The sequence below is a fragment of the Mya arenaria genome, chromosome 16 (assembly GCF_026914265.1).
Source record: "Mya arenaria isolate MELC-2E11 chromosome 16, ASM2691426v1".
NCBI classification, from domain to species: domain Eukaryota; kingdom Metazoa; phylum Mollusca; class Bivalvia; order Myida; family Myidae; genus Mya; species Mya arenaria.
Window position 1 is genome coordinate 1,367,923 of NC_069137.1, and position 19,033 is coordinate 1,386,955.

The window sequence follows — 19,033 nt, forward strand, 5'->3', positions numbered from 1 at the left end:
TAAGCATTGAAAGAACATAACATTTATTTCCTCCATCTTAACTGATCGTGGGGTCTAAGATGTCGACGGGAAAGTGAACTTTAAGTAAGTATGTGTTGGGTCTCTCCAGACCATTGGCGCTCGCTCCGCACAACCACATCCAGTTGTCCGAGATGTCGACGGGGACGTGATCTTTAAGCCAGCATGTGTTTGGTCCCTCAAGAACCTTCGCGCTTGCTCCGCACAACACCGTCATGGGTTCGAGAAGGCGACAGGCGTGTGATATTTGAACTAGTATGTGTTAGGTCTCTCCAGACCCTTCGAGCTTGCTCCGCACAACAACGAGACTGGCTCGCCCTTCTACACCATCTTCAATGGGGGGTTGGTGTCTATACAAGTGTTCCCCTGTGGAATGCCTAGAAATGGGAGTGGGAAAATTAATATACTAACTTAGGTTACATGATAAAACAATGGTTTAATGTAGATTAAAAGGTTTAAAGGCTAATGTAACGCTAATGTGCATTTTGTTTTAAAATAAGACTGGAAGTTTTTTTTTCTTTTGTAGGCAAAGGTAGAAATGTTTAATTTGTAAGTCAGTTAACTTTACAAAGTAAATCAAAACAAAATAACTTACAATTTTTATACCTGTCTTAGTTAGTCCTACTGAAAAAAACAAACAATTTTACATGCTCTCTGTTTTAACAAACAGGTTGAAAGGCAAACACACACGCAGACATAAAAAGGACATGTGGATATTAGTGCTCTTTTATATTAAATGATTATTAAGATAAATGCGTTGTAATTTATGCTCAAAGGTGAAAATAGAAAAAAAAAGATTTAAACTTGTTTTATTCATTTACACAGGATCAAAACAGTTTGGAAATTCAAGATATATATATATATATATATATGAGATAATATAATGTAAAAAGTAGGACAATTTTGGAAATGTGAAGCATTAAACTATACTATACCAAAGTCTCTTTAGTTGACAACTGCTACAGGGGGAAGTCGAAAGGAGACGGAATTACATAGTCACATAGAAGACAACTTTCAGAGTCGGAAATCCCCTTCAAGTTGTGTCGGAGTTACGATTGTCTCATAGTAGACAACTTTTAGAGTGCGGATTTGGCTTCGAGTGGAGACAAAGTAACTGTTGGAGTCTCAAATAAAACAACTGCTATAGGGATTATTCCGCTCCGAAAGGAGAAGAAGATACATGGTCACATAGAAAACAACTGCTAGAGGGGGAATTCCGCTTCGAAAAGAATCGAAGTAACAATGGCTTATAAAGGACAACTGCTAGAATTGGAATTCCGCTTCGAAAGAAGACGAAGTTACATAGTCTTGAAGAAAACAACTGCTAGAGAGGGAAATCCGCTTCGAATGGAGATGAATTTACGAAAATAGGGTTACGATGAAAATTAGGTTTCCCTTTTAATGTTTGAAGATAACAGCCACTGGCGTTATACTTAAAAAAAAATGGCTCGCAATACATATCACACGAACATTCAACATTTTGTCAGCAGCATTTTTCATTTTCCAAAAAAAATACTCAGATGTACAAAAAATAATGCAAAACATGAATAGCAAATTCACAAATTCTGCTGTGTTGAAATTTAAAAAATCAAACATGAGATTGTATGAAAAAGCTTCTTTTTTATTTTCAAACATGTTAAATCTGACGATCATAAGCCATATGTACAAAAATAATGCAACTCTGAATTGTAATTTCATGCTTTCAACAAAAAATATGCATCGAAAATTGTGAAAATCTAGAAGTTGACGAGGGATCTCAAGATTTCAAAAAACGAATTATAGACTTTATTTCAAACAATAATTCATGAAAAAAAATCAAATCTTCATAATGTTCAAAAATCTAGAAATTAACGAGGGATCTCAAGATTTCATAAAACAATTATAGGCTCCATTTATTCAAAATTATAGGCTCATGCAACTCCTTAAAAAAAATAACAAATTTCAATAATGTGGGCCCACGTCCATGTAGCACGAAGATAATGTTCTTGCTTCAAAATACTGAAACTAGCTCCGACATAAAATTTTCATATTCAATCTTTTTTTTCAAACAATTGAGATATCAAAATCATAAGCCATATATACAAAAATAATGCGGCACAAAGTCATAGGAGACAACTGCCTTAGTGGGGAACTTGCCTCGAAAGGAGACGTAGTTACATAGCCTCGAAGAAAATAACTGCTAGAGTAGAATTCCGCTTCGAAAGGAGACGGAGTTACATATTCTTATAGAAGACAATTGCTTGAGTGGGGAACTTGCTTCGAAAGGAGACGGATCTACAAATTCTTATAGAAGACAACTGCCATAGTCGGGAATCCAGCTTTGAGAGGAGTCGCAGTTACTGTGTTCTCATATGAGATTTGTTTTCACGGCGTATTTTTTTTTTTTTTGCCGTTAAAAAATGCTATATACTAATGTTTGTTGTCGCTGCGCGCATGCTAAAAGTTTGTCCTGTACTTTTAAAGAGTTTTCATTTCATATTTGGTTGTGACTTACGAAAATGTAATAAATGTTTGGTGATTATCAATTCAAAAGTATAACTTAGTCTTTGATTTTTGCACAGTCCATGAACAGGTGTGTGTTGGTTGAGGGCATGACTTTAAGAAGAAACGACTGAAACTGAAGAAAAACAATTTAGTTTAAACCAATTAAAATAACGCTTATAGCAGCACAGCTTCTTCTTATTGTTGTCAGAGGTCTTCAAAGAAATCCATTGAATGTTTGGAATAACAACAGCGCCGTCTTCTTTTAGTTCTAAGTATATTGAGATTCAATTTGTCCAGCAAGGGAACAATTATTCTACAATCTGTATAAGTACGATACATTACTGACATCTTTCGTGCGATATCAAACACATTGTTTGTGAATACTTTGTACATGCTCTCACAAGTTTTCAGAAACTTTTTAAAATAGTTATGTGAGAAATGTGATCGTTTTTTACCTGATGTGTTCAATACTCTGTTAATACGTTACAATTATGGGCATCACGAACGTATTGACAGGTGTAACTTTGTAGGATGTCATTACAATCATTTATAAGCGGCGATGTTTCGCTACTGGTAATTCGTAAATACTGAGAGTATACAATGATCAAGATTCATATATAGAGGAAACATTAGGCTTTAAAGAAAACGAATTGGATTCCAAGAGTTGTCACTGAGGTTGGACCCCTAATCTAGTTTATCCATAAGTTAACTTAAGGTTCGCTGCCCGTTTCTAGGCGGTAAGCCCACTATACAATTATAAGGATACGTGGATGCATATCTGGTCTGCCTGCGTTGTTTATGACGCGAAATGTCAGTAAGACATTAATCCATCAAGTGCTTCAAGTTCTTTTTTACAACTGCCCACTTATATTACCTTAAGAGGGCACTTAAGTTGGCATGCATAATCGAGATTAGGCATATATATTTGAGATTGATTCAAGCATGCTCCTTAACCGATCAGTCAATATAAGTGTAGAACAACAACATGCAGAAAGGGTCTTGAAATCATCAATTTTTGGCTGAGAACAACTCAAAGAAGTTATTCATAAAACACTTCTTAAATATTACATGGATTCTACAGAATACGTAACGCCAAACTTTGGTTTCTAGTCCCTGGAAACCGTGACATCATACATTTCGAACATGTACAACTTTCTATTGGGGTCTTGTTTGCTCGGCGAGGTTCATTATATATTTCATCCGAGTGCCAGTGTGTCACAATTGTGATTTGAGTTCGCATCATACAAGCTGGTTTCAACATGGCTCTGTGCAAGCCAAAAATGTTATGTGTGATATTAACACGGTATTTAGTGTAATGTCTAGGTGCAAATGCTAATGGAGTGTTGATGCAAACAGAGTCTAAAGTTTTATTGCTTGAGAAAAGGATAGGTAACCTTGAGACTGAATTCAGAAACTCACTTGAGGACTTTAAGATGCAGTTAGCAGAAGGATTTGAACATATTACAATGACACAGAAAACTTACGAATCCAAGCAGGACGAAATAACAAGAAACATTCAGCGAACAATGGCCAACATCATAACGAAACAGTCAGAAAGTTACAAGTCGCCCTTGGATTCAATTAGGTCGGATGTCAGCAGTCTAATAAACAAAGTGTGAATAAATAAATAAATAAAAATAATACACCTGTGATGTCAGGTTAACTTATTATTTACATTCTTATCTCCGATATGTAATGAACAATATTTCCACTATAAGCCCCTGCCATTTTTGTATTCTTTTTTGGGATATATTTGCTTCGTCGAAGATAGCAACAACATCTTTAAAGGTATTTCAGTTATTTAAAGTGAAAAGAAAACTGCTGCACTGTGAATATATCGATTTAACATTATGAATTTAACTTTTGATTAATATCTCAACCAAATGTTTCGTTTCCAATAACCTCAAAACAGTATTCTGTTTTATATCATAGATCTATAGAGCTATATTGTGACAGCACTCAAGGGAGATACTTCTAATAGCACATAGTTTACCGCATCTTCAGACGGTGTCAAATTAATAGCACACAAATATTGAAAGTACACTAGTGATTCCTAGTAGATGTGTGATCGTGCCCTCATGTATGGTGGCCAATAGGATCCGTGTTCATTCCGCCAGATGTCTTGTCCTCGGCATATTAGAAATTGCGGGTTTATCAAAATTTCGCGAATATCTTTTAATTCATGTCGAGGCAAATATCTTACTCTCGAATAATATTTACTACCCCTAGTCGACGAAAATAAAATAAATGGCCGAGCGTCAATTACCTAACTCGAGATTTTACGCCTTAGACCCGAGAAAAAACATCTTTAGAATAAAAATTCAAACACCCGAGAAAACAAACTATCCTACGAGGTATTTCACCTTAACAACATTATTTTATTCATTTTGTTGCATATCTATGCAACCTGAATAAGTAATAACACTGATTTTGAGTTGAGTTTGAGAACAGGGTTTGTTAAATAATTGCTGATTATAAAAATCTGCGGTATTTAAGATTATTTCAACATAATCGCTTAGAAATCTAAGTATAAGTAACTTCTAGAAAGACCACGTCTCAATCCGTTAACAGAATTGTCCCATAACGTACTCCTGCCTTTACTTAACGATATGCCATAATATGATGTTTTAAACTGCTAATGTTCCTCATAATTGACTCTGTTATTGTCATTAAATGTCCCCCTTATTTCTCAATCAGATGTAAAAGATATAATGTTCCTAATTGTTACTGATGTGCAATCGGCAGGACTTTCATAATCGATAAATCGGAAATGGTAATCCACTGTTTAATTGAATTAGTCGATTGAACTATCAAACGAATAAAAATGATTTATTTTAGTGTCATTTCGCATCTAGTTAGTAGGAACTGATGAACAAATTCACAATTATTGCATATAAGTAGTTTAAAAATATGAAATAATATAATAAAGTTAGTCATGTTGTTTGAGCACTTTTATGTCATATTGTCAACAAAACAATCAAAAACAAACATTTGATTAACCTTGTGACTCATACAAGTCCTTGACTATAACTGCATAAAATCATCAATAATGACTAGTAGTACCAAGGACGGGAAGTTAAGAACACAATCTGAGGCCAATCGCAAGGAAATGAAAATCACCTCTGACAAATTGTCAAATGCTATATATGTAGATAACTGATTTTAAAACTGCGACTGAGCGATCATCATTCGTCATTTTCCAGGGTAACCGTATATAGCTTTAATAATTTGCTCGTTATCCGCTTGTTAAATTGCTCTATCGGCGTCCATGCTTTTTCAACTGAGTCAATTACAGTGAATCCATTGTTTAACTAGGAAAATAAGTTTTAGTGGAGAGAGAAATGAAATTAACGGAAAGATATAGAATCCGGCCCTAGAGTGCATCGCACCAATTCTTCGATTATTCGATACCGGCAAAACATCATCGCCATCATTGTCTCTGCTTCTCTCTTCAAACATCATTAATCGCATTGCAGTGTTTGCAGTCAGTTATCCGAAAAACGACAACAAGAAGAGTTATACCAGCCACTACAATAATCTGTTACCGACCACTTAGGTCGCCGATTTTTATAAGTGTAGTTCCATTTTGCGAAAATGATTTTCATACGGTAGTAAAAGTTAGAATTTTAAACTAGATTCATTTCGCTGTCTGAAAATGATTATTACTAAAAGATAAAAAAAAACTGTTTCTGAAGTTAGGGAAATCAGAGAGTAGCATGTCTGTAGTAAGTGCCCCTCCCAAGAGGGTTTATTGAGATACCGTACACCATTTGCCGTCATCATACGACCAATGTCTGGAGTCCCTTCCAAGAGGGTTTATTGAGATGCCCTACATCATTTGCCGTCATCATACGACCAATGTCTGGAGTCCCTTTCAAGAGGGTTTATTGAGATGCCCTACATCATTTGCCGTCATCATACGACCAATGTCTGGAGTCCCTTCCAAGAGTGTTTATTGAGATGCCCTACATCATTTGCAGTCAGCCTATAACCAACGTCTGGAGTCCTTCCCTAGTGGGTTTATTGAGATAGCCTACAACATTTGCAGTCAACACATGACCACTGTCTAGAGTATCTGCCTAGTGGGTTTATTAAGATAGCCTTCAACATTTGCAGTATTCGCAAGGTATGTAACGTATGTTATAGGAAGTGTACTTTCTATAGCTTTGGTTAATATAGCGAATTTATGGTTGTGATTAAATATGTTTATGATAATTTAGAGAAAGTTTTTAATCATTTAATTATTTCCAAACTCATTTGTCACACTTTTTATACGGATGTCATTAAAGTCGACTGAAAAGTAATACTGCCAGCAAAATATTACCGAAATTAATTTAGGCTTAAAAGTAATATATTCCGCCTACGTAAGGCTATTAGAATAATCTTACATCCGTTCACTATCGTTATTGAAAATCCACACAACCTACCTTGATGTTGATATATGTTGCAGACATATAAAGGAATAAATCAAGTTCCAGAAAATAGTTACAAACATTCTACATCAACACTAAATCAATGAAGAGTTTTGATTCATGGGGGGAAATGGTACTCTGCTAGTGTTGTAACTATTATTCATCCGGGTAGAAGCTTTAATAACCATACATTGACCATAATTTGGGTGACTTTGGATCTATATTGTAACCATGCTAGTCATTCTTTGGTTGCTAGATATTTTAGATGTTTTCAATACAATTTGCTAATAGTAAAGGTTTTCAGGTAGCAACTTTAATAATCATGACCTTGACCTCTATTTTGGTGACTTTGGTTCTGTATTGTCACCGTTCTGGTCATTCCTTGGTTGCTTGAAATTTAAACTATTGTCAGTTTGCAAATGCTACATTTTATCTCTCGTTCCAGCTGCACCATGCATTACGAACGCTCCGAAGAACATGAAGGTAGCGGATAACCGGATTGTGAGTTTCTTTTGAAAGGCGTCTGGTCACCCAGCCCCGGCGTTTCACTGGGAGAGGGGAGGAAAACCTATCAACTCAATGAGTCGATGCAGATATGCCGTTTTCTCCACACCATACGGCACCGCCCTACGAGTCGACGCAGCAAAATCAACACGAGATAATACATATTTCACCTGTGTTGCCAAAAATAACATCGGGGAGGCTCGGGCTAAAGCATCATTAGAAGTCTAATCTGTCGACAGTAAGTGACATGTATCACCTTATCATTGTAACGTTTTTGACCAGTTTTCTGCTTTATCTCGTTTTCATTCATGGTCTTCTTCTCTAATAAACAGAAAATATAAAACATTATTTAAATGTGTGAGATAAAACAAGAGCTTCTATCAGTTTCAAACAGACAGTTTACGATGGTGACCAGGTCAATGACAGCTATTTTCGTCTATTGTAATTGTTGAACGTTTATTTATATTGGTGAACATGTTTTGCAAGATTAGTAAATCAGTCAAAAGTGAACCGGTCTGAGAAATACAGCCCTTGAAGCAAAATTTAATTTGAAAAACGTCTCAACACCCTACTATCACAGAAATATATAACACTTATGATTACAGACTTGAGATTTATATCAACTTAAAGCTTGATAAATAATTTAAGATTGATTTATGTAATGTAGTATGTTTTCCCAGAAAGTAAGATACAATGCACTATTGCATTGATAGTTTCAATTAGTTATACTTTTAGATAGAACTAGATATAAACTAAAATATAAAACATATACCATTAAAAGCTCATCTGCTTTGTTAAAAGCTTCATTTTGAAAGCAGGGTAATTGAGCTTGCTATTAGTTTGTCATTCATGCGTAGTAGACATTCATAAACCGCCATTCATAAATGGCTGACTGCATGTCAACGCTTACACCCCGTCCGCAAGTCACTTACCCTTCCCCTAGATTTTGTACAGCATTCCCTTCTCCGAATATTTCAAAAGCCTGTTTAAATAAAACAACGCTATTTGCAATTGTCTCTTTTTCCAGTCTGTTCATATGTTTGTATTTCTGTGACAAGTAAGGACATGAAAACAAGAATTTATTGTTTCATTTTTTTTTAAACGGTTTAATAAATGTTTCACAATATTTAAAGATGTAACCTTGGAAACCATATGAAAATGCTCTGCTCAATGTTTTCAGCCATACCCCAGGGGTATCCTCGTATAGACATCAATCCCCAGCTCAAGAGTGTGGAAAAGGGCCAGCCGGTCACGTTGTTGTGTGGGGCAAGCGCGGAGGGAATGGAGCGACCCAACACATACTGGCTTAAAGACTACTTGCCCATCGACCTATCTGATCCAAGGATCAGAATCAATTACAATGGTAGTAGATAGCCGTTACCCTTCTTACATGTTTTTAATCGTATATAATTGCAATATATGTTATGCAATTTAAGCTGTTTGAGACTTGTTATGCATGAAATAAATAACTTGAGGTGTGTATAGAGCTGGCAGGTAATGCCTCGGGTGTGGATGGAGCTGGCAGCTAATACCTTGTATGTGTATAGAGCTGGCAGCTAATACCCCGTTTGAGATAATTGCTTCGGAAGCATTGAAATTAAGTTCTTGTTCTTCACTGCTTTATCCTACAGCAATATTTCAGATATTATACGTCAGTTTTACATTGTATAATTCAAATATAAATAATTAAATCATTGACACAAAGCTACCTTGTGATGAAAGTAAACATTTTTAACAAGATATCTATGACTTTCCACAGGAGATGGTTCGCTGACCATTGATAGCACCCAAGAGAGAGACGTGGGGAAGTATGAATGTGTGGCGGAGAATGAAGTACGGGTCGCATACTCCTTTCCAGCCATGGTCTATGTGAAAGGTATGCTTTGAGTCAATTCAATTTTACTAAATAATTAAATTATTATTAACCTAGATTTATCACTGACATCTGTCACAAGATGTATTTTGTATCCCTTGATGATAGCTGGTTTCAAAATGAGATGGCAACACATAAGTCACTCACCAAAACTGAAACAACTGAAATTCATTCTAAGTACGGAAGCTGTTGAAATGGCTTTAACTGGCTTTTGTCCAGAATGTTTACATAATGTACACATGTTGTTCACCTTTGTCAGATTCCGTATACAACAAATACCATCACTTATCAATAGAGTGGTGAGATAACCATCGATAGTTTTAATAGGAACAACTGCGCTTCATTCACTTTCAAAACGTGTTTTAGTTTCAACAGAATGGATCTGTATTCTGAATGAATAAACAACTTTAATATTTGGGTGTGAATAAAATAATAAATAACCTGTCTTCGGAGAACTTTTTTCAAAACTCGTTTATTGGTGGAAATATCAGATCATCTACCTTGATTTGGTCACACTAGGAGTAATATAAAATCTAAATATGAGCCGTTACACAAACCCTATCGATGTTATTAGTTGAAATATCAGAGAATTTACCTTGATTTTGTCACACTATGGGTAATATCTAATTGTAGTAAAAATCTCTACAGTGGTAAGCGTGACATTGATATACAGCATATGGTCAAAACAACACTTTGAGATTTAATTCAGCAAGACTCTAAACATGGAACAGGTCATTGGGAAATAATCAATTTGCCTGTTTTATGGTGGGTTAGCCATAAACTCTGAACGAAATGGCAATACAGCGATGAAAGGGAAGTACAAAACAAGAAACATTTACTAAGTCCTAGAGCCATGATGCAAAAGCTAAATCGACTGCGACAAAGCCAACAATCACATGACAATACTGGTACATACATTTAAAGCATGAGACTTGCTTGTGTATAAGCACATGGCTAGAGCCCGAACCACACTGACCGAGAAAAACAATCACCGAAACAGACCACTTGCACATCAAATTAGCATAATTTATAAATGATACGATTACTGCCTTCGAGCAGTTAGTGAAAAGCGAGTTCACTAAAGGTTTAAAAAGTAGATTATATACGCATAAACTCACACTTGTCCCAATATTTATCAATAATAAATTTGAAGTTGAAGCTTCATCGAGGCCAGTATTAGCATCAAGACTTACTTACTCCAAGAGAAAAGAAAAATTGTGTTTACTTGATTTAGTTATTGTCAGTGAGTTTATGCAGTCAAAGTCAGAAGGTTTACGTGTCTCCTTCGCAGTCGAAAACAATAAGGCAATATGCTTTAATAGACTTCAATCGGGCTGACTAGGTAGCATCCTGTCTGAGTTCTTCTGTTTTCCCCTGTCAATTAAAATCAGGTTATAGTAAAATGAATTTTATATTTTGTAGTCTTTGTTTTCTCATTAGAATATATTTGTTCTCTAAGTGTGTGCGGTAAAGTTATGTCTGTATTTGTGTGTGTGTGTGTGGGGGGGGGGTATTTTGAATGCAAGCAATTCCATTGCAGAGTGAAAATAATGTGTAGTAGGTTCAAATGAAAATATTACTTAGAGGATATTATTTATCAAAGAGCTCGAAGCGACGTTCTGTCTGAGTCAAAAAGGACTATGAAAATTAGCTTTTTCAATTAAGATGTTATATCATCACGAACTATCCTATTTACAACATACACTTTTGTTGCTTTCTTAGTTCTATAACTTAACATGACTGTTTATAACGTAGCAAGTGCGCTGTTGTATTTTCCAATCGAATCTCTTAGAGATCTCTCATATATGTACCCAAATATATAAACTATTATTCATTGCCATTAATGTCTACAATTCAATATGATTGAGATAATACTATATGGATGACAGATGCCTTCATGGAAAGGCATACACCAGTATGAAGAGATGAACAATATGTAAATGTCTATATATGAACGTGTGTTTAACATATGCTGTTGCTAATAACTTTCCTTGTACACACTAGTTCTAGCGCAAGAAGAAACTGAAATTGTACAACCTCCCGATCACCGCCATGGCAGTCCATTTCCCACCGACGACATAGGTAATGGTAACTGGAGCATTTCGCTTTATTCTATATCATCGTCTCTTCTTCTATGATATAACATAATTTATCACATTGCGGTTTATTAAGTCATTTACTCAGTTACAATACACCAACCACTTAGGTCGCCTATTTTCAGGATAAAATTTCATTAAGATTCATTATGCTCTCTGGAAAAAGACAAGGTTAATTAATAACTGTTTCTGGTGTTAGCAATCAGGGCTTTACATACCTGTAAAAAGTGGCACTAGCTACACTGCTCGGTCTTGATATATAACGAATATTAGGGTAAAGACCCTGTAGATCTCTTTAGATAAAAGCACCCCAAAATATCCATTTCCTTGTGTATAAAATCCTATAAAATAGCATTCACCTCGAAACACGGTAAAAACTGGCATACCCAAAACTTGCAAATCCATGAAGCACTTTGATTAAAACGTGAGTTCTATCATATTTGTTACTAATGGCACTGTCTAATCTACGCTGATCCGTCTGAATAGGAGTTATCGCTTTCTATTTTATGCATTGCCTTATAACTAAAAGGTTTTTTATTTGTGTATGTCTTAGTATGTTTTAGAATTGAGTAGATAGTATGATTATTTAAAGTGGGGGAAGATATATATTAAGAATCGCTTATGTTCATTATAACATTATCGTCGTGGTGACCACCGTTCAAGTGCATTGATTCTCTGGACCATTGTATCCTGAAAACAATTTGTTATGGGTTTTTTTTCGCAAAAAAATCTACCTCGGAAAAATAATTTGATATTTATAATTTACCGAAAATTTATTTGATTTACAATTTAATAGATAAAAGCCTATTTCAAATATCCTCATGGTTGGCTATTGCACGAGTACAAACTCATGACAAACTGGTATCCCCGGGCAATCATTGTAACTATACTGTAGTCAGTTATACATAAGAATAAAAGTTTATGTTCTCTGTCAGGTATTGTACTGTTTTCTAAATATTGTACATCATGAAACTAATTAATATATTTGATTTTTTTAAACAGTATGTTTGATTTTATGTTATACATTTTGCCTTTGTACTGCATGATCAAGCCTTCAGTTTCATAATTATGATTTGTTTGAAAACACTACTTTTCTATGTAGTTTGATTAAATTGCTGATGTAATTATTGCTTATTGTAGCGCTAGGATCTGCGCCCAGAAACGTAACAGCCCTCATCCATAGCCCATATACCATCCTTATTTCCTGGGAGCAACCTGAAATCCGAAATAGTGTCATTCAGGTATTTGTAATGTAGTCTTTTAGCTCAAACGTTAGTTCCTTTGGCTTATTATGAGTGTTCATTTCACACGTGTATTTGTTGACAGATAGTTACGCAAAGTTCCTTAGAGAGAAATACTGCAAAATCACTAAATCATATATACTGCAACATCGCTAAATCGTAAATACTGCAACGTCACTAAGACATAAATATTGCAAAATCACTAAATCATCAATACTGCAAAGTCATTTAGACATATATACTGCAAAGTCGCTAAGACATAAATACTCCAAAGTCACTAAGACATAAATACTGCAAAATCACTAAATCATCAATACTGCAATGTCACTAAAACAAAAATACTGCAAAGTCGCTAATACATAAATACTGCCAAATCACTGAATCATCAATACTGCAATGTCACTAAAACAAAAATACTGCAAAGTCGCTAAGACATAAACACTGCAAAATCACTCAGACATAAATACAGCAAAATCACTCAGACATAAATAGTACAAGATCACTTAGACATAAAAAGTGCAAAATCACTCGATCATAAATACTGCAAAAATAACTTTGACATAAATACTGCAAAATCACTCGGATATAAATACTGCAAAATCTTAGACATAAATCGTGCAAAATCACTAAGACATAAATACTGCAAAATAACTTTGACATAAATACTGCAAAATAACTCAGACATCAATAGTGCAAAATCACTTAGACATAAATACTGCAAAAATAACTTTGACATAGATACTGCAAAATCACTCCGACATAAATTCTGCAAAATCACTAGGACATAAATTCTGCAAAATCACTAAATCATAAATACGCAAAATCACTCAGACATAAATACTGCAAAACCCTAAATCATAAATACTGCAAAACACTTAATCACTAATCCTGCAAATGACTCAGACTTTAATACACTTAGACGTAAATACTACAAAATGACAGAACAAATTGAAACAGGAGTATAAACATAAAAATAATAAAACCTTGTTGTTCAATGAACCAAGGAGTTGTAACTAAACCATAATATGTTTAGGATACTTGAGGTGTTAACTAAGTTTTGTCTGCAGAAATGAAGAGTGGAAAGTATTCAGTTAGCTAAATGCTTTCCTTCAATATCAACTTTTTAGCATTTTAAAACTTTTTAACGAACAAGGTATGGTATGGTCTATATGGAGTCTGTTAGAAAGTAAATTGATTTTTTTGCAGAGAATGTCAAATATTGTTATCATTTATCACGAATCCTTATCTTCTTGAAAAGATGGCAGTTAAACTGTGTACTTTTACTCAATATTTAATAGTTAGTAATCCCTTCAACAGGCCGTATATTTTCGAACTATTTAGTTAGACTATGTAGATGTTTATATTTGAAATTTCTAGTACTTGTCTGAACTTTTATAGCAGGTAAATTGGAAAACAATTTAGTTATTTGTCATTGTGCGGAATAAAACAACATGTAGTTGCTTTCGAAACTCACCTCATAGTCGTTAGAAAACTATTAGAATAGAAACATTTTCAGCAAAAAAACACAATATCAACATTATCATTTTCACCAAAGATATCTCATCTCGTCTTGTTAAACAATTTATTGCAAACATCTTATATCAATCCTGTGATTTTAATCTACAGGGCTACGAAGTGTTCTACACTACAAACCCTGACTTACCCATTGTTCTGTGGCACAAAAAGGAGGTTAGTGGGGACAGTACGATGGCTACCATAAGTGGGCTCCAGCCAGATGCCACCTACACCATATGTGTGGACGCAAACTATAGCATAAGCCGGGCACCACTGTCAACTCCCGTGCAAGTATCAAAAACACACAATGAGGTAGACACTGGATTTTTACTGACATTGCTGCACCGTGTGATTGACATTGTTTTATTTGGATTTACCAAATAATTACTCACACAGTTTGACCACGTTGATGGCTTAACACAGGGCTACAACCTACTTTCAGTAGTGTCTTGATGATACTGTTTTTTTGGAAACGAATGCGATTAGCCAGTGAGTGACACGTGAATGGTAGATGATTAGGGTTTAAACAAAAGATGATCTAATTTATTGACAGATGATATTTTGTAACATTATTTGAATTTAGACAATTGTTGGCATAATTATGAGCTTGGACGCAGGTGAAACTTCCACTTAAAGTTTTATTTATAAAGTGTTATATTTCTTAAATTTAAGAAGTGGAATCCACGAACCTGACATCTGGAAACATTTTGGACTGGCTAAAACGTTTACTTTATGGAACGTTTTGGACATTTAAGTGTGTTCTAAACTAATCGCTCGAATGCTCACAGAGACCATCTTAATAAATAAATAATAAGAACATTCACTACAGTTGATGTTGATTGTTTTTGACAGTTTAATAAATAATGTACAAACTATTGTTTTATCTATACATGGTGACCGAAGGATTATCAAAACCAAAAGTACAGAAAACCTACCTAGTAGTAGCCCGGCTATCAATTAACCGTTTGAAGAACTTGATGGAACGTTATAAATATAAGTGTTTTCTAGATTAATCGCTTGAATGATAGTTAAGACCATCTCAATCATGGAATGAAATAAGAAACATCACTGCAGATGATTGGTTATACAGCTCAATAAATAATATGTATAATAGTTGCTACCTATACAAGGGTCACCGAAGTATTATCAAAAAAATGTCCAGAAACCTAGTAAACAAACTGGTAGTATCAAAACGGTCAATCAACATTTTGAAGTACAGGCAGACGCTATAATGACTAGCAGAAGCCAGTGTATTGGAGCAAAATGAAACTGAGGAGTGCGAAATTGACCAAAGACAAGTCAAGACGGACTCTGATACCACACACACAAATCAAGGCATGTCCAGTTGACATAGCTGTCAATTATAGTGATTTTTTTGTCATTTACTACTATAAATGTAGTCTCGTTTCTTTAAACCAGTAAACATTGTAGCCCAGATAGGCAACACATGCTCAATTTATAAAAAGGACAAATTAAAATTTGTAACATATCGACAATAAAACGGTCATAACTCCAGCGTAAAGAATATGTCATTTGATCGAACACTCATGATAGCATGCACATAAACCTTGTAATCAAGTTTAGTATATGCTAGATAAACATGCTGAAGTTAAAGAGAGGATGAAGTGTATTGTTTTGCATTTGGAGTTATTTCCCTTGAGATTGTATGTGAAATATCTTATTTAGAACCCCAGTCAAGATATTATGCTAATAACATTGTAACCAAATTCATTAAAGATTGGATAAGCTGCTTACGTTAGAGAATGTACATGAAACTGTGACTCGGACGGCGACTCCGGAGATTAGGATCCCTATATGTCTTACACGCCGGCGTCATAAGAATAATATAATTATAAACGTTATCACAAGAAGGTGATATAAAGTTCCAATTTCTTGAATTATATACGTGATACTTTCAAATAATTAATCCATACTAGGGAACACATTTCTGCACTTTTTGCAAGTAAAAAATGGTAAAATGGCCTTTTATACAACAATCAATAAGCATCGTGTAACATTGATTAAGACACTTAAAATACATACGCTTGCCTGTTCTTCAAGAACACTAATCCATTATGTATGCAGGCCGAGGTCATCCAAGTGTTTTTACAGGTTTGCAAGTATTTTTACGATAAGCCAATGTGCTCAAAAAATCATGAACACGTGTACGTGTTTATAGATGATTCTCAATCAAATGGTAACCTGTCATCGCACGTTAAATACTCCAGTAATATATATCAGAGTATATAACAATTAATATAAAGTTTGGATAGTAATCAAGCCGTAAATCTTGCACGCATTCTAGTGATCAAACCTGGTGCTGCGTTAAATGGTTTGGAGAAAAATTAGATTTGAGTCTGATTGTCAACGTTTTAACAAATCATGATAGCACAATGCAGTGTAATTGGGACAACCTTGCCCTTATTTTAGCATAAATATGTGTGATATTCACATATTGCACTATGATTTGGACAGCTTCACCATCATTTCAGCATCAATATGTGCAGATATAACCGATTGTCCTTTGATTGAGACAGCTCTATCCTCATTGAAACATAGGTATGTGCAGTTATTGCTTATTGCGATGTTAATGATTTAAATCATACAAAATGCGAAAACACACCAGGTGGCGGGTAGACAATAATACAATTGCATATAAGCTACGCCACATAGCGTATATTCGTAATTTCGCAACGAAAATACGATAGGACAGAAATCGGCCATCATACGTTTCACATAAGACATTGGACTTTCAAAAATGAATGTTGTGCCATAACGGCATTGGAAATTGGACATTCAAAAGTTAAATTCGTGCTGGCACGACATTGAACATACAAAAATTAAAGTCGTGCTGTCATAACATTGGACATCCAAAAATGAATCTCGTGTTGGCACGACATTGGACATTCAAAAATGAAAGTCGTGCTGGCAAAACATTGGACATTCAAAAATAGAAATGTCGTGTTAGCACGACATTGGACATTGGACATTCGGTACAAAGCATGGGAGACGGTACACTCTCACGCACACATAGTGTCATTCGATTCTCAACCATATTTATTTTAAAAAGTATGTTTTATTCTCAAAGATGATTGTAAATTGGTTTTGTTTCAGGATACTAGTTCTAACCAATTACTACTGGGAATAAGTATGAGAAATTGTATACAAGTTTAGTTAGAAATCAAGCGATAGAATGCGGTAGTTTTTCTGTTTCGAAAAGCACAATTTTGATTTATCACAACCCTAAACAATATTAAATGCCTCTTTTAACAGAAGAAAAGGCATCTGCATCTGCAAAACGTTTACATTCTTACATTTAATTGGAAGCTGTCTTAGACATACTAGTACATACTATTTATAAAAGTTAAAATTTATGAATGTTTGTATGGAGACATTTCCCTATTAATATACATGTACATGTTTATACATGTCTAGAACCGTCAGTTGTTGTTGACAGAAGAGACAAATAGACAATGAACATCGGAGCCCCCAAACCTTAGTACCATTGTACAATGTATGTGGTTGTCGTTTCATTCCAATGATACATTGTGTATGAATGATCAAAACTATATCATTCAGCTGAATTTTTGTTTTTGATATGAGTTCGGTATTAGCTAGTACGTTCAAAAATCGTTTTCGTTAATTGCACTGATCAGGTTCAGTGAAATGTCAATACGAAGTGCTTCATACGGTATGTTCGAAGTGTTATGTTTGGGACTGCCCTAGCCTTTTTAATGGCAAAACAAATTATATAGCCAGGACATTCAGTATCCTTTACAGCGCCTGTGCCATACCGCTGAACCAATTTATAGGAATCCTTATCCGTAAATTAAACAGACGATTAAACAAAACCTGAAACTAAAGAGTGGTATTTTTCAATTCCGATAGCAAAATGGAAAGTGTGTGTGTTTGAAGATTATTTCTTGAATATTAGTGGGGTAGGCGTGGCGTTTTGCCGTATTTGTTTCAATATTAACGTTTTAACGTTATCTGCAAAGCAAAACTAGCTGTTATTCGTATAAAGTAGGCTGATATCTTAACTAATGTAGATGAATTCATTTTATGCATATCAGTCAAGCACTTCAAATGGACACAACGCAACAGAGTTTATCCAATTTCAAAAATTATTTTACTAATATCTGTGTTAGAAGAAAATCATTTAAACAACAGAATACACTTAATAAAAACACTCATTTCTAATCGCAAGCCATCTTTCAAAACTTGAGCTACCAAATAAAAAGCTTTTTGTGTGTATTTATTTGAAGTGTTTAACATATTGAACGATATATATATAACGTGTCGGCATCAGGTCACCTTATTTGGAAGGTTGAAACAACAAAATCATTAACAAACACATGCCGAATTTTCTTTACTTGATTGAAGAAAGCAATGAATATAAATGCATTTACAAAGTGTAGTCAAATCCTATTTATAGTTATAACAAACTTTTGTAAAAATATTGCTCTTGGTTCAAACCATTTGAATAAAACGATATCAAGATATACACAGTTTAAGCACAACCAAAGGGTTTAGTATAGCAATAGTTTTTGGAAAATGAACAATGCACAAAAACAAAATTATCACGACAGAATAAATAAGCATCGCAGCTTTTACCATGTCTCGCTTCTGGACTTTGTCAGTTCGTCAATTTGGTAATATTAAGGCGCCAGTAATTTTTGCACTGGGATACAATTCGTTTGGATGGAACGTTCCACAGTTTGTGATACTTAATTTATCTTGGTAATTCATGTATGCATTAAGTGTGACAATTGTATTTGGAACCGTTCCAATCTTTGTAATACCATTTATTACAATATTGCAGGATAGGCTTGATCGCGGAGAAATGAAAACAGAAAACATATAAAATCCTGGTATTGTACAGGTAAACAT

At 34.6% G+C, this 19,033-nt stretch overlaps 1 protein-coding gene across 3 annotated transcripts; it reads left to right on the forward strand.

Annotated features, from left to right (window-relative positions):
- The first annotated feature begins 3,564 nt into the window (after window positions 1–3,564).
- On the forward strand, window positions 3,565–14,847 carry LOC128222415 (receptor-type tyrosine-protein phosphatase S-like). 3 transcript variants are annotated; one of them, XM_052931398.1, is made up of 8 exons: window positions 3,565–4,290; window positions 6,483–6,628; window positions 7,360–7,656; window positions 8,599–8,781; window positions 9,178–9,294; window positions 11,296–11,373; window positions 12,528–12,628; window positions 14,255–14,847. In XM_052931398.1, the coding sequence occupies exons 4-8, from the start codon at window positions 8,700–8,702 to the stop codon at window positions 14,525–14,527; spliced, it is 651 nt and encodes a 216-aa protein (XP_052787358.1). In that variant the 5' UTR covers window positions 3,565–4,290; window positions 6,483–6,628; window positions 7,360–7,656; window positions 8,599–8,699; the 3' UTR covers window positions 14,528–14,847. The 3 variants fall into 3 exon arrangements, with proteins under 3 accessions (XP_052787358.1, XP_052787359.1, XP_052787360.1); XM_052931399.1 differs by having other exon boundaries at window positions 6,518–6,628; XM_052931400.1 differs by having other exon boundaries at window positions 3,565–4,160.
- The last annotated feature ends 4,186 nt before the right edge of the window (window positions 14,848–19,033 follow it).